Source organism: Raphanus sativus, chromosome 2, assembly GCF_000801105.2.
Source record: "Raphanus sativus cultivar WK10039 chromosome 2, ASM80110v3, whole genome shotgun sequence".
NCBI classification, from domain to species: Eukaryota; Viridiplantae; Streptophyta; class Magnoliopsida; order Brassicales; family Brassicaceae; genus Raphanus; species Raphanus sativus.
In genome coordinates, this window is record NC_079512.1 from 15,920,206 (window position 1) to 15,936,701 (window position 16,496).

At 34.5% G+C, this 16,496-nt stretch overlaps 2 protein-coding genes across 2 annotated transcripts; both read right to left on the bottom strand.

Annotated features, from left to right (window-relative positions):
* Window positions 1–2,896: 2,896 nt before the first annotated feature.
* LOC130508572 (myosin-15-like) lies at window positions 2,897–3,505 on the bottom strand. The gene is made up of 3 exons (XM_057004148.1): window positions 3,377–3,505; window positions 3,152–3,301; window positions 2,897–2,953 (listed from the first exon to the last, which is right to left on the bottom strand). The coding sequence occupies exons 1-3, from the start codon at window positions 3,503–3,505 to the stop codon at window positions 2,897–2,899; spliced, it is 336 nt and encodes a 111-aa protein (XP_056860128.1).
* Window positions 3,506–8,671: 5,166 nt separating this feature from the next.
* LOC108835485 (uncharacterized) lies at window positions 8,672–9,979 on the bottom strand. Its single transcript, XM_018608734.1, has one exon. It carries the CDS (start codon window positions 9,977–9,979, stop codon window positions 8,672–8,674), a length of 1,308 nt encoding a protein of 435 aa, XP_018464236.1.
* Between the last annotated feature and the right edge of the window lie 6,517 nt (window positions 9,980–16,496).

The following is a 16,496-nucleotide window of genomic DNA, read 5'->3' on the forward strand; positions in this document are numbered from 1 at the left end:
TTTTAGAGTGGTCTCCTCAAATAATAAGGGGATGCTTTACTAAATATGTTTAAAAGTTTATTTTGCTAGGATATTAAAAAAAAACATTCTATTTTATAGATCTCCTTTTAAACATATGTTTTTTCTTTGTAACCAATAGCGAAATAGCACTATATAAGCAAAGGATGACATGCCTTCATAACTTCCATTATTATAGTAACAAGCAGTCTTGGTAAAAATTTTGTTATGACCGGTAATGACAAACATCACTAATGTACACAAATACATTTTATTCAATATTTTTTTAATGCTAATTCATTATGATATTACAATTTGAAAATGATTACATGCACTATTTTATAACCGATAGTTTTACCAAATTTAAAAAGATTTAAATTTGATTACATCAATTTTGATCTACTTTATGAAATCCACATCCAACTAATTTTATTTGCATCATGTTAAAGATGCATATAAATCATTCATCTCTTAACTCCGCATAATTGTTTAATAGATACCTTTTCAAAATTCAAAATCTGAATTTTCAAGGGCAATTCTCTTAAATAGCACTTTCTAAGTTTTGTTACAAAAATAACACTCCAAAAGTAAAATGACTAAAATAGCACCTTTTTGTTTTGAAAATTTTAATTTTAAATTTTTATTTTTAAAAAAATTTGAACACATTCCTAAAAACCTCACCCCTTAACTCTAAACCTCAAGTCTTAAATTAATTAATCCCAGTGGTTATAAATGTATATTTACCCTTTAATAAAACTTTTTTTGTCATTTCTTCTTTTTGATGTTATTTTATGACAAAAAATTAGTTTAGTGCTTTTGATTTTTTTTTCCTTTTTTTAATGTATAAACATTAATGAACCGTCATTCAAACAAACTTATTAAAGGACTTCCACATTTTGTTCAGTATTTCAGTTTGTTATAAGTTTATAACAACATACATTTACTGGAGTATTTCAGTTTGTTATAAGTTTTTAAATTATAATTGAGTACGTTGTTTTATCTTGTTAACAGTTGACTAACTTCTGTTAGAGTCAATGTAGATTTAGGGACGTTTTAAAAAATTCAGATCGGTTTTTTAAATTTTAATTGAATTTAGATCGTATTTGGCACTGATCATTTGTTCGGATTATATTTGGCACGATCGAAATTGTTCGGGTCGGAATAGGCACTTTCCCCTTTACTGGAGTGTCATATTACAATTTCTCAAGTGTGGTGGTTCCCACAGCCAAGAGGGAATGAGATAATTTATATCTCCACAATTTCACTCCTCCTCAATCAAACACACTCATTCCTTCTCCATTGTCGTCTGATTCAAAAATCAGTTCCAATGGCTGATAACACCGATAACCGGAGAGCGATATGGGGAGTTCCGGAGAAGCTTCAGCTTCACATAGCGATGCTCACGTTGCAGTTCGGTTACGCTGGATTCCATGTGGTCTCGAGAGCTGCTCTTAACATGGGAATCAGCAAACTCGTCTTCCCTGTTTATCGTAACATCATTGCCTTGCTTCTTCTCATATCGTAACATGGATATGTTTTTCTTTTTAAAATATCCTAGCAAAATTAACTTTTAAACATATTTAGTAAAGTATCCCCTTATTATTTGAGGAGACCACTCTAAAACAAACTTTTAGTTCATGTGTTTATTACATATGTGCTATTTTCTAGGTGGCGATTCCACACTTAATCTTAGAGCATTTTTTCAAAAGCTCATTGTTGCCTAGAATATTTACATTTCATGCTATTCTAATGGACAAGTGTTATATACCTCATATTTACCTATATAATCTTTGTAATGATGGTGTTCAAAAAAAAAAAATATTTGTAATGATATGGGGAATCATATAAAAAAAATGCGTTGATCATGATTTATATTCGATCATCTTACTCTACAGATACTATAATGATACTACCATAATTTATATTTTATTTATATTCGACCATATTGCTCTACAGATACTATAATGATACTAATATAATTTATATATTTATCACTCGGTCTACCATAATTTATATTTATATTTTATTTATATTTTATGTTTGTTATAACTATCCACAGTAATCCAATGATATCCTATAATAAAATATTATATTTAGGTGCATGTTTATAAAAGCATATGTAATGTAATGTAATGGTCATATATTATATTGATTCATATCAATTAAGTTTTGATGATTTATATTATATAAATTTATATTATATTGATTCATATCAATCAAGCTTGGATGATTTATATTATATAAATTTATATTATATTGATTCATATCATTTAAGCTTTGATGATTTATCACAGCTTTTTAGGAAATAGTATCATGTAAGATTATTTTGTTCAAAGATTTATGTTCTATTACACGGAATATAGCAAATATAGCATTCGATTTACTCATCAAAGGTTTAAAAGTCTATTATACGGTTTCACACGTATGATAAATACAACTTCTGATCATATGGTTGACATGTTGTACCTTAAAATATCAATTAAAAATCATTACAAAACTTAGTGACCTGATATCATCAAAACGATCTAGTGTTATTATTTTTCGAAGTATTATTACATTTATATTAATCATGTAGCATTCGACATCTATCTTATTAAATCAGATAGATTTGAGACTTCGAATCATATTATATTTTACTTAGGGAAAAATACAATTAAATATATTTGGTTAAACGATCACTTCACTTTATATAAGTTAGTCAAGTTTGATGTTAGTTTATTTGATAAGAATCCATATAAAATTTTGGGTTAAGACAAAATAGATTATGTCCATTTGTGTATTACGTAAATAACTCGCAGGGCTGGCAAACAAAATGATAATGGTTATATTGAAAACCTAAAGTTAGGGTTGGATTACGAGGATGTTTCTAGTACAACTGGATACCGAATAAGCAGGTTTTTCAAGAGCTATACTTGAAGTCTTTAAGGGCATCCACAGTATCGTAGACGAAAATGGACTACAAACAACAACTGAATCTACTTCTTAGACCATAAATGAATACACAAGAAACTCCAAAAGCAATAAAAGTTAGTTCAGGTGGAAAACTACGGCCACTAAGTAAGAAGTCGATATGGAACGAAATCGGACTCAATAAAGTATTCCCCCAGGCAGCATAAAAACTACAATTCAAAATAAGCAAAAGAGTGAAAAGAACTAACGTAGATATCATTGAGAACGTATCTCCTCGAAGATTGTAAAGCACACCAGGCTCGTGCAAGTAAGTCAGCTTGGTCATATCATCCACTCCATTATGCTCCTCCTCGTCAGGATCTCTCCGAAAGAGCTTCTCCGGGGCGACGGAAACCTAAACCCCCAAATGAACAAAAACAAGATAAAACAGAAATTCACCGGCGAAAAATCAAATAAAATCAAACCAAACCTTCTTCCCCGTAGAAGTCTCGACATGGAGCTTGTTACCGGAAGAAGAATCGAGCACATCACCGGGAATCCAAGCCAAATCCTTATCCTCAACCCAAACCTTATCGCCCTTCCGCAGATTCAAATCCATTGGAAAAGTCAAATCAATCTCTCATGAAAATTTTTGATGAAGCTCAAACGAGATAACTCCCGGAGAACTAGATTTGGACGACGACGCGAGAGGAATTTTTCAAAATTCAAATTGAGCACCTGAAGAAACCCTAAGGAGATTGTGAAAGAAGAAGGGGAAGGTTTTTTTTTTTTTTTGACAACAATATACTACTCTAACGTGATTCCACCGGTCCAGAAAACCAAACCGGAGGTATCGAGTCGACATATAACATAGCTGAAGGTGAACTCCTTGCACCATGTGCAAGCTTATCCGCCATAGTGTTTTGCACCCTTGGAATATGTCGGATTGTGAAATTGGAGAAGAACGTCTTACATTGGCGAAATTCCTCCATATGCGTAGTGAAAGCTGGCCATTCTTCAGGTGAGGACACCATCTTCACCAGTTGAGAACAATCCGTAGCAAAAACTACATCTGAGAATTGCAGGGTCTTCATGCACTCCATTGCCCATATCAGCGCTTCACATTCTGCGTGTAAAGGAGATAGGCTACGTCGGAGATTCATTGCCCCCATCATCTTGTCCTCTGAATCTATCTTTCGGTAATACCATCCCTGTCCAGTAAATACATCTTGTTCCTTCCAAGATCCATCGACAAAGCATACTCTAGTAGATCCCAAAGTTTGCCAATCGAGAGGAGACTGAACATTTCCATTAGGATTTTGTATCAATAACTGTGCCTCTGACCAAAGTGTTTCCTCAAGATCCGCTATCCGTAGTATTTCCTGCGGATTCCCATTTCTATTTGTGTAAATCTTATCATTTCTATTTTTCCAGATATACCACATAATCCAAGGAAAATAATTGGAGTCCACTTCGTTTGGTATTCTCTAAAATAGGTAATCCAAACTTGTGAAGACTGAAGTTGCTGGAAATATTCCTGGTGAGGATGGGACCCGGGATAAGGCCCATGTTTGTAGAGCTGGTGGACATTCAAAAAGAACATGATGCACCGTTTCCTCCTCAGCTCCACATATATTACATCGAAGATCACAGTCAATACCACGTGTCTTTAAATTTTTAAACACTGGTAATGTTCCGGATAATATTTGCCAAATAAAATGCCGCAGTTTCGGTGAGCAATTTAGTTTCCATGCAAAGGCCAGTAAAGGTTTTATATTTGGTCCAAAAGGTGTTATCCTTGGACCCTTATCAGGATACATTATTTCCGTTCGAAATCCTGATTTAACCGAATATTTACCAGATTCTGTAAATGCCCATCCATAAGAATCAGGGCGTTGAAATCTGCTAACTGCCATACCTCTGATGATCTTGACATCATCCGGATGTATGTATGCATTGAGGAGCTCTACATTCCATGTCTTGTCTAGTGGATTGATGAGGTGCTCCACTAATAAAGATGGATTTAAAAATTGAACCGGGTTTTTTTGCTGTGCTGATCTCGGGCGAGGAGCCGGAATCCAGGGATCGTTCCAAACAGAAATCGATTGCCCTGTTCCAACTCTTTTGATTAGCCCTTTTTTAACCAGAGATCTAGCTGAACATATACTTCTCCACCCATAAGATGAAGAATAGGATATGTGGTCATCCAGTGGATGAGAATTTCGGAAATACCTTCCTTTAAATACCTTTGTAAATAAACAATCTGGCTTCTCTATTAGTCGCCATAGTTGTTTTGCCAATAATGCCGTATTGACATCTTGTAGATCTCTAAAACTTAAACCATCTTCTTCCTTGTGTGCGCACATTTTGTCCCATGAAAACCAATGTATCCCTTTTTTATTTCCACTTCCTCCCCACCAAAAATGTGCTGTGGTGCTCGTAAGTTTTTTTGTTACCCCTTTTGGAAGTCTGAAGCAGGACATGACATGCGTTTGCATAGCTGAAGACACTGATTTAATCAACACCTCTTTCCCTCCTCTTGTAAGGAACCGAACTGTCCAACTATTTACCTTCTTGTTAACATTTTCATTTAAGAAACCAAATATTTGAATTTTTGATCCGCCGAGACTCTCGGGGATGTCCAGATAATCCCCCATACCTCCTAAACTTGATATACCTAGCAACTCATGAACAACACTCTATCCTCAGCTGGAACCTTATGACCAAACTGTAGTGATGATTTTAAGAAATTAATTTGTTGTCCTGATGCTTTCTCATAGTCTTTAAGTAACTTAAGAATTACACCACATTCCTGGATTGTCGCCTTACAAAAGAATAAGCTATCATCCGCAAAAAGTAAATGAGAAATTGCCGGGCTAGCCCGAGCTACCTTTAGACCTGTTAACCTCTTCTCTCTCTCTTCCTTTTTAATATTAGCAATAAGAGCTTCGGTACATAGAATAAATAAGTATGGTGACAAAGGATCCCCTTGTCGTAGCCCTCGCTCAGGAACTATATGTCCCTTAGGTTGTCCATTTAATAATACCTTATAACTAACTGAAGAAATACATTGCATCATCAGTGCAACCCAATCTGGCGAGAATCCCATCTTTAGCAGGATCTGTTGGAGAAAACTCCATTCAACCCGATCATAAGCCTTACTCATATCCGTCTTAATTGCTAAAAACTTTCCTTGACATGACTTGTTAGTTCTTAATCCATGAAACATTTCCTGCGCAATGAGAATATTATCCGATATTAACCTCCCAGAAACAAATGCCGATTGGGTCTCCGAAATCAAATTTGGTAGTAACACTTTGAGCCGCTGGCATAACACCTTAGAGATGATTTTATACCCTACATTGCACAGACTAATGGGTCTGAGTTCTATCATCCTATTCGGTCTGGCAGTTTTTGGAATTAGACAAATATTTGTCAAATTCAATCTGCCATCAAATACCCCAGTTCTCAAGAATTCATTGACCATAAAAACCACATCATCCTTAATTACTGACCATGATTGTTGATAAAACAATGCTGTCATTCCGTCTGGCCCCGGAGCTTTTTCCGGATGCATCATAAAAAGTGCTGCTTTTACCTCTGCTTCGGTAGCCTTAGCTAACAGTCGTCTATTCTGAGCTTCCGTTACCGATGTCGGCACCTCCGCCAAAAAACTATTAAAACCTGATGGGGAAGAGGTACTGAATAAATCGTTGATATAATTGACCGCCACTCCCTCAATTTCCTCTTCCGAATTAACCCACGTTCCGTTTTCATTATGTAGACCAGTTATCCGATTTTGGATTCTCCGTTGTTTTGTCAATGCATGATAAAACTCTGTATTTCTATCAAAGCAAGTTTGCCATTTAATCCTACTTTTTTGTTCCCAATATTCTTCCTCGTCCCTATAAGCTTCTTTCAACTTTCGGGATACCTCCAATACCTCTTCATTGGACTTAGAAAAATCATTTTGAATTTCCTCAAGTGCTTTTTGAAGAGTATTTATTTTGTCCTTCCCGTATGGAGGATTATTCTTTCTCCAAACTGAGATCTCATGTCTACACCAGCGGACTCTATCCACAATCCCAATCTTATCGTTTACACGTTTCGATTGCCATCCCCTCGATATTGATTCCATTAGTCCATCTTCTCCTATCCATCTTTTATCAAACCGAAAGGAGCCTCTAAATTTTAGAACTTTGTCCTCAATCGAAGCCACAATCGGTCTATGATCCGAGCCAACCATCCCTAGATACTCGACATGGGAATAGGGAAACATATTATGCCAGTCATTATTACCAAGGGCGCGGTCCAACCGGCACTTGACATTATGTCCTTTCCTCCTCCCACTCCATGATAACGTATTCCCAAGGCTAGGAAATTCCATTAAACCATAATTGTCTATCATATTATTAAAGCTCAGGAACGTGTCTGCATGTCTTAGTGTACCACCTTCTTTCTCATGATTCCCTCTGATCTCATTCAGATCTCCAATAATAAACCATGGGTCGATTCTTGAGATACCAATTCTCGTTAATCTTTCCCAAACCGGTTCCCGTAGGTTTTGATTTGGTTCCCCATAAACAAAGGATAAACAAATTCATTTTCCTTTATGTTCCGTTTCCACATCAATGATTCGGTCACTAGATGATATAATGTTCAACTTATAACTTGAATCATAAAAAAGGGCCAAACCACCACTCCTACCTTGAGGATCAACTGTATGAAGATGACTAAACCCAAAATGAAACTGAAAAGATTGAACAAAGTCAAAATTTTGTTTTGTTTCCGACAAGAACATAAAGCTTGGTTTATGTTTATAATATATTTCCCGCAAATAACTAATAGTCCATTTACTCCCAAGACCTTGACAATTCCAACTTAAAATCTTCATCTAAATAATGAATTTATAAATAACCTGGCCAGCACTGACCAATAATAACCACCGATCTGATTTTGGAGTCTCCATAAATTCTCGATAATCATATTGTTTTTGACACCAATTTCCCCACCACAAGTAAATAAACTCTAAAAACCTGTATATGAAACCTTCATCTTTCCTACGTAGAGTATAACTGTTACGTGTCCGAGAAATCTTACTTCCCCTTTGATGTGAAGATGCCATTTTCCAAATATTTAGAGACAAAGTACAAGGATGCTTTGCCTTTTTAAACGAACCAATCCACCCATTTTTAAATATGTTCAAAATCACTACCCAATGATGCATACTACTCATGTAGGCTTTGCATCTCTCACCACTATGGCTTCTCTTTAAACTTGCCAAAACGTCCCGTATCGGTCTTTCCTTCACAAACGTTATTCACCAAATGTCAACAACATAATTTCCAACCTCTAGCTTATCAAAATAACATTGAGGCAGATGTGTAGAGTCATACCAAGACAACATCTCATACCCATTCAATTCCATTCTCCCCTCTTTGTTGCCAGTAAGTTCAAAAACCCCAATATTAACCTTTCGAAAAGAAAACAACTTCTCATAATCCACAATCCATACATGAGAGGTCCAAGAGATAGCGAAGCACACAGTTTGAGCCCTTATCAAAACACCACAATATAACCGTAATTCTACTGTCTTATTAATCCAAGAGCTGTTAACTAACAGCATAGAACCATACAATAAATCATTGGAGAACCCAACTTTGCCTAGAACAATGAAGGGAACAGAACCAGGAAATAAAAGCCAATGATAACCAAATTTAAAACTAACGGATTTCATAGAAGAATCCAACATTATTCAAACAGAAAAAAAATAGACCGGAACATCTTACTCAGATGTCTTTGGCTTCATGGTGGCCTTCTTTGATGCTCCAGCACCTTTGTCACCAGTCTTCGCCCCTATCTTCGCCACATTCTTCTTGCGGGGGGAGACCAAATTCTGAACCAAGCGCATCTTCATGGTGCCTCCAATCGCAAGTGAACCTGGTTTGCCTCCTTTCTTTTTTGGTGGCTTCTCACGAGTCTCATCATTGTTGTCGCGTTCTTCTTCCCCCATCTCGTCAGCTTCCAGTTCCTTGTCTTGTGCTTCCACCACATCACTACCATCATTCTTATCCGGCACCACCACTTCCTCCTCCTCCATGAAATCTGTTATCTCCCCTTGTTCCCACTCCTGGAACTCGCCCTCCTCCACATCAACTAGAAGCTCAGAATCCGAAAGGATGGCGCTCTCCACCATCAGATTCGCATCATCAAGAGGGTCTGAATCAGGCTTCTCATCCTCCTTTGCCGTTTGCACAAGCATACCTTCGGGTAGCCTTTGAAATTGCACCGCTTCCAGTTCAGTCTGTTCCTTCCTAACCACATCTACTGCTGCCTCCTCCTTGTTTACCTCAGGCGCTGACTCCTCATTAAAAAGAAGTGCCTTGCAGGCTTTAGGAGTTTCACCTTGTTTCCTCACCCCTGTAGATTTAGAGCCAACCTGATTTGAAGATCGATTCCCACCTTTAAAGGCATCCATCATCAGTTTCTGGTGACCATCTTCTCCATTTTGTGGATGCTGAAGCCCACCATTGTGAGGCATATTCCTCCTCTCATGGTAACCATAGGTTCTGCCCCTGAACGAAGACCCATCTCCATTGCCTCTAGGGAGCCTTTCTTTGTAGGTACCAGGTTGCTTATAGGGTCCCGGCCTCTCCCTCATAATCCCCTTACCCTTATTTCCACTTTTCATAGGGCCTCTATACTGCTGACCATCGTGGCTTGTACCAGCCGAACCATCACCATGTGTGACAGCACCTTTGTAGCTTGATGCTTGATGCCCTGCCACCGGCTTACTTCCTGCCCCTTCTTCCACAAGCCCCAACTCTTTCTGCAACATAGGGCATCGAGTGTGGTCGTGTGTCAGGCTAAAGCACTCCTTGCAAAACCCAAACAGCTTTTCGTATCTGAGAGACACCATAATCTCCACACCTTCCTCAAACTCGATTGCCATTGAGAAAACCAACGGCTTAAATCCATCTAGCTCCACACGAACTCGTCCTTCTCGTAGGTCGACCTCTCCGTGGACTTTGCCAATTGCCTCTCCAACACTTCTGAATGTTTGAGCGGCCCTAAACTGCAGGGGAATGTCCATGACTCGAACCCAGAAGATGATTCGTGATGGGTAATTGACCTCAAGCACCGGCTTCCACCTCACTAAAGACACCATCCAGTAATCGAAATGAAAGGCTCCATCTTGAGGACCTCAGTTATGTCTTCCTCTTCCTGAAAGACAAATTGGAAACGGCCTAAGCCCAAGTCCGTTCCAACCACACGTTCCTCCACTTGCCATATCAGAGGCAGCATGAACAGCAAAACCTTCATGTCCTGTTTCTGAGGGTTCATGCACCGCCCAATGAGAGTCTTATCATAAGACGCAATCAACTCCCTATTGTCAAACCGGGGCACCGTAATCTTCAGAACTGTCTTGGTTGCCTCAACCTTTTTCCACCAGACTTAGTAAGCCATTGACCTTGCGTCATTATAAACCACAAACACCGAAAACAAGTAAAGAGAAACCCTGTTAAAATAGAGAGATAACAGAGCAATGAAACAAGTGTTGATGAATACATCCAAGTTTCTTCTATGCCTATATATACTATGTTGCGTGAATCACAGTATTTATTAGCCGTATCAATCCCAAGATATTTAGAAATCCCATCCCCCCGCATCAAATCGTAGCATATCAAACAGTTTCCAAATAAAAGACTAGTAAGGAGAAACGAGATGAGTCTTGTAATCCTATCAAAGATCAGTGCGAAATACCACTTTCCAAACTTGATTTTGTGATGTGAATGCAACCTTGACAACCCCTCTATACTGATCTGATAATCAATCCTAATATTCTGAAGATATCTCAAATAAAAATCTCCATTAAAATGCCAATCATGCAGTAAAGTAATCCTCAAATAACAAGCTCTCTCAATATTCGAAAGAGTAAAGAGATCAAACCGTAATGGGAGATAACCAGATTCGGTTTGCCAAAAGAGACCTATCGAGAATCGCTTCATCTTCGGCCCAAACCATAAGTTGTTGAATAGCTTCCTATTGCCAACCTTTTTGGCACCGGGATTCATACACCACACTCCGCGAAGGAGATCGTCTTTTGAAATCCCCAATTCTCGCCATACCCTAGGGTTTTCACCACTCCCAATCCAATCGTTCCACAAAAACCCCATCTCCGTTGGATTCATTGAATAATCCATAGCCACCTCAAATCCGAAACCATCACCCCTTGCACCACCGAGATCGATTCTATTCATCCCCTTCGTGTCTCAATCGCCATCGTAATCGCCAGCCGTTTCAGTTGTTCTTTATAACCATTAATGAATTGCTTATGAAAGGGGGAGGGGGGGGGACGGTTATTTGCTCAAAAAAAAAAAGAAGAAGGGGAAGGTTGATTTTTTTTTTTATGACATCGATTTTATTACTGAGCTTGTAAATGATCAATGTGTAACAGATCAGTTAAATACAACGGTATATAGTAAAAGAACTTAAACAAGCATGTATTTTCAACACTTTTGGCTAATTTATCCGCCACTTTGTTTGCACTTCTTCTTGCCCATTGAAATCTGACTTCTTGAAACTTGTTAGTCCACCATAGAATGTCCCTCTTCCAATTGTAATAACCAAAGTGCATCTTCTTATCAGTCAAGATTTCTATAGCTTTTAAGCAGTCGCTCTCCATGATTACCTTTCGATGACCAAGACTCCAACTATGTTGTAACGCCATTAATATAGCCTGTAGTTCACTTTCTAGTCCATCTTGTACTTTCATTCCTCTTGACTGTGCTGCACCACAATAGCTTCCTGTTGCGTCTCTAAATATCCATCATGCAGTACTTGGTTGTTGTAGATGAATAAACGAACCATCCGTATTGCATTTAATCCAGCCTTCTGGTGGTCTTCTCCATCGTGATTCTGAATCAACCTGCGTAGAGTTACCGTTGGAAGTAAAACCATTCTGTATATTTCGGCCATACTGTTTCCATTCATCTGCATCTGCTCGAGCGTATCTAAGCAGGGTATATCTGTGGGTGCTCTTATTTTGGAACATTACCATGTTCCTACTCTTCCACAATCTCCATAAGATCCAGATGGGATAGTCTTGGATATGTTCTAATCGTGCAGATAGTGAGCACTGGAGACATGCTTCAATCTTCTCTTCCAAACTCGATGTTGAACTATTGATGATTGTATTAGATACTCCTGAAGCCCTCCATATACTTTTTGCATACGGACAATCAAAAAAGATATGCTCCTCTGTCTCCTCAGCAGAGCAGCAGTGTCGACATTGATCAAATCGTGTCACATGTCTTCTACGCAGATTACTCCCAAGTGCCAAACTCTTTGTTAATAATCTCCACAAGAAATGTTTGAGTTTCATTGGTACCTTTGTCTTCCATATTTGCTTCTTGAGAAGTAAGGAACCATGTATAGGTTGGGGAGGTGCCACTGTAGGTAGATGAGTTCCCACCCAGTACCCTGATTTGACAGTGTAGATACCATTCTCATTATAGTGCCAGCCCATGAGGTCTTGACGTGCTGTGGGGCTAATACGTATAGCCAGTATTTTAAGGGAAGGTTGATTTTTTTTTTTTTAACACTAAAGGGGAAGGTTAATTTTACTGTACATTAATTTTTCTTTTTCGTTGAAGTAAAACCGCAAGCGAAAAGAAAAATTACAAATAATAAAATAAATAATAATAACGGTTGACTTCCCACCCTCTCGGATCGTGACAGGGCACCAAACATTGGTTAAATATTAGATTCTCACAAATCTTAGGCAAGCCAACAAGATTTTTTTCTTAAGTGTTGGTAGCCTTCACCCTCTTCTAACCACAACCACCGGTTAACTATTTTTTTTTCTGAATGATTAAGCATCACGATCTTTTTGAAGATATTTATAGAACAGTATCGTTTGAAACCTAAAAAGAAATGGATATATAATAATTAGGCCGACGGCAAATAAAAATGGATTGGTTTCACTGAGAATTAACTTACAGTTTATAAACGCATGTATTCAGAAAATTGTAAAGGCTACCAACTAATGTGGTCCACCGATCTTCATATAACTCTAAACACTATGCATGGACAAGACTATACCTATACTAAATATCAATATATTAAATGTTTTCTGAAACGCAATATTATGAATCATATATCTTCTCTCCTTTATATTTACTATTTGTATTTGAACTAGGAAAGGAGTTTTTTGATGGATGGGGAGGGTCACATGGAGCAGCACATGGAAAGTGGCTACGAAAAAGATACGAGAAGCGAGAGACACGTTACGCAGTTGTTGTTGATCCCCAAAATGCTACGGAAAAACTATATACAAATATTATTCCTATTTCTACAGTTCAATATTATATAAGGTATGTATACAAAGATATCTTTATTCTTAGTTTTTCTAACGAGACATGCTTTACTTGTCACTTCAGGTACTCATCAAGTTATACGGTCAGTACTCGCATCATTACAAGATAAACCAAGTAGGATAAAATAATGGTCACAGCCTAAACCATGTGTACACTAATCAAATCTTGTCTGCTTCAGTTTGTAGTTCATGATTGTAGCTAGGAACTATACTATAATGTTATTTGGAAGATAAATTACTAACGAATTAACAAAAATGCATCAGTTTGAACGTAGCTAGCAATTCAAATCACTCGATGGTCACACAAGTTGACATGCCGTCCAGTAAAGATCAAATATTTTTTCTTTATCGTGAGATTTCTTTTCAATGTTATCGCTCTTTAACTTTTAGCTAGGTCTGCTTAAGAACTTTACGTAAGTGCGTCCAAATTCGCTGTACATCTTGGCGTGTTAGATTTAGATCGATCTATAATTTATTCATATCTATATTTATCTAGCAATCTTAAATATATCGGGCTATAAAGAAGGATTAAATGTTATGTTTACCAGATGGGAATTGATTCGCATTATTAGCAACACATGCACTTCGTAGGATCACTATCGTCATGGCTTTCTAGTTTAAACAAATCTCCCCACATCCCCTAGTCTATATTTGAGAAGTGATTTTGACATGTGTCATCACCATATTAATTTTGAAAGAAAAATTACGACATAACACACTAACATTGATGACATGGTTTGAAATAAATTATGACATGGATATTTACATTTAGTGTTGATTTATATTTAAGATAATTTTTAAAAATATGGTAATAACTTATAGATAATTATGACATATTTACATTTAATATTGATTTACATTTAAAGTAAATTTTTAAAATATGATAATAATTTATATATCATAATTAATATAACAATAAATAATAGATTAAATAGAAATATAATAATAATTAAAATTTCGAAATATTATTTAGCTATATTTTATAAGTATATAATTTTTATTACAAAAAAATTCTTCAAAATACTATGCATTTAAAAAAAAAATCTTTAAATAGTGACATAGACATTTACATTTATTGTTGATTTGTATTTTTAGTAAGTTTTTAAAATATGATAATAACTCATAGATCATCATTAATATAGCAATAAATAATATAATGTTATAAAAAGAAATATAATATTATTTTGGATTTTTCAAAAGTTAATTCTATTTTATAATTATTATTAGTATAACAATTCTTCGAAATTATACAGTTTTTAAATGTAATTTTCTAATCCAATACTATTAGTTTATTTTTAATATCCAAAATTTTTAGAAAATAAATTTAGTTTTATGTTTTGATAATTATACACTTAACAAAATTTTCTCTTACATTTACAAAATTTGATTTAATATATTTTACAAAAAGATATACATATATATTACTAAATATACATTGAATAAAAATATTTTTTTTAATTTTAAATTTTTACATATGATTAAATTAAGATTATATATTGTAAGCAAATAATAAAATCAAAATTAACAAAATCAAAAACTAACAAATTTTGTATTTTAAAATAAATTTATATTTTAAAACTTTTATTTCTGCACATGGTGCAGGAAAACACCTAGTGTAATGTAACATGATGAGTATGGGATCCCATCTCCCACACTACAAACCGAAATTTAAAATCACACATAAATATACATTTTGTTTATAAACTCACATTTTGAACGTATAATGTTCCCAAATCACATCAAAATTCGTTATTGCGTACATATCAAAAGGCACGATATATATCGTGTTCTAGATATAAGCCCGTTGCGTTGCAACGGAATTTTTGATGTTTTAATTTGATAAAGAACATAAAGTAATAATTATAATTTTATTATAATTTTATGATTGATTTGCATATGTTGTGTGAGATTTATTTTATAATTAAATTTTTTACATAAATTCAAGTTAAAATTTTTATTTTATAATCATGATACATAAATGAATTTTATTTATTTATTTAATAGATAATTTTATTCTAATATATCTCATAATTAAAAGAATATATACTAAGATAATAACCAAACATGTTCAAAGACAAGAAACACCATCAACAAAGAGAGTCAAGACTCTCGGTTCGGCTTCTCACAATCCGATGGAAAACTCAAAAGATTATTTGATAACAATTTGTTTTCTAATATTGTGACATGTGTTTTATATATGTAATGATTAAAAAATATATGTACCATGAAAATAAAATAAACGAAGTTTGAAACAACTAATTTTAAAAAATTATTTAATGTTAAAAACAATTTTAAAATTATTTAATAGTAACTTGAAGAAAATTTCCTTTTTCGATTAACAGAAAAAAACAGATTTGAAAAATAATTTATTTAATACTAATTTTCTTTTTCTAAAAATTTAATAAAATCTTATCATAAAATACTATATTGAGCGTAGTTTTTCAAAATTAATAGGTAACATGATTGTGACACATGACAACTATATATTTAAAAATGTGATATGAGTTAAATTATCTCATAAATAAATAAATATATACTAAGATAACAAAAATGATTTCTGTTAATAGTTGATCATAAATATTATTTAATAATAATTTCTATTTTTAAAATATTAAACAAAATATAATTGCAAAATAATATTTGATGATATTTTTATTTTAAATATTGTGAAATTTGTTAGAATATTTTATGATTAAAAATATATATACTACGAAACTATAAATTAATTTATAAAAAAATATTTCAAAATTATTAAATATTATATTTAAATTTTAAAATATTTAGTAGTAATTTAAGATAAATTCTATTTTAAAAATCCTTTAGAAAAATATTTGTAAAATAGTTTATTTAATATAAATTATTATTTTTTAATTAAAATATTATTTTTCTATTTACTCTAGTTTCTATTGCACATTTTTATCCTAAATTTTGTTAAAGAAATGTCACTTACTAAATTATCTTTTTCTCTATCTTCTTTTATTTCTTAATTTTCATCTCTTTTGAACATGTTTTTTCTAATACATGTTATTAACATAAAACTAAAAACTAAAAATTATCAAATATTCATGTTGTTGATATAAGATATTTTATGGAGCAGTGAATACATCATAATGTAAGGTTTCCAGTTTCTAAAGTAAATAAAAAATTTTCAAAAATACTACATTCATATTGTTACTTTTCATGTTTACACTAACCAATATTATATTTTCACTTTTAAAAAGGAAAAAAAACA

Bases quoted from the DNA above. Each gene is read 5' to 3' on its own strand.
- LOC130508572 (XM_057004148.1), bottom strand. From the start codon at position 3,505: ATGGATTTGAATCTGCGGAAGGGCGATAAGGTTTGGGTTGAGGATAAG. The intron at 3,302-3,376 runs GTTTGGTTTGAT...TTGGGGGTTTAG, and splicing joins AGACTTCTACGGGGAAGAAG to GTTTCCGTCGCCCCGGAGAA. The intron at 2,954-3,151 runs GTTCTTTTCACT...TGTTGTTTGTAG, and splicing joins TCTCAATGATATCTACGTTA to TCCATTTTCGTCTACGATAC.
- LOC108835485 (XM_018608734.1), bottom strand. From the start codon at position 9,979: ATGGACATTCCCCTGCAGTTTAGGGCCGCTCAAACATTCAGAAGTGTT.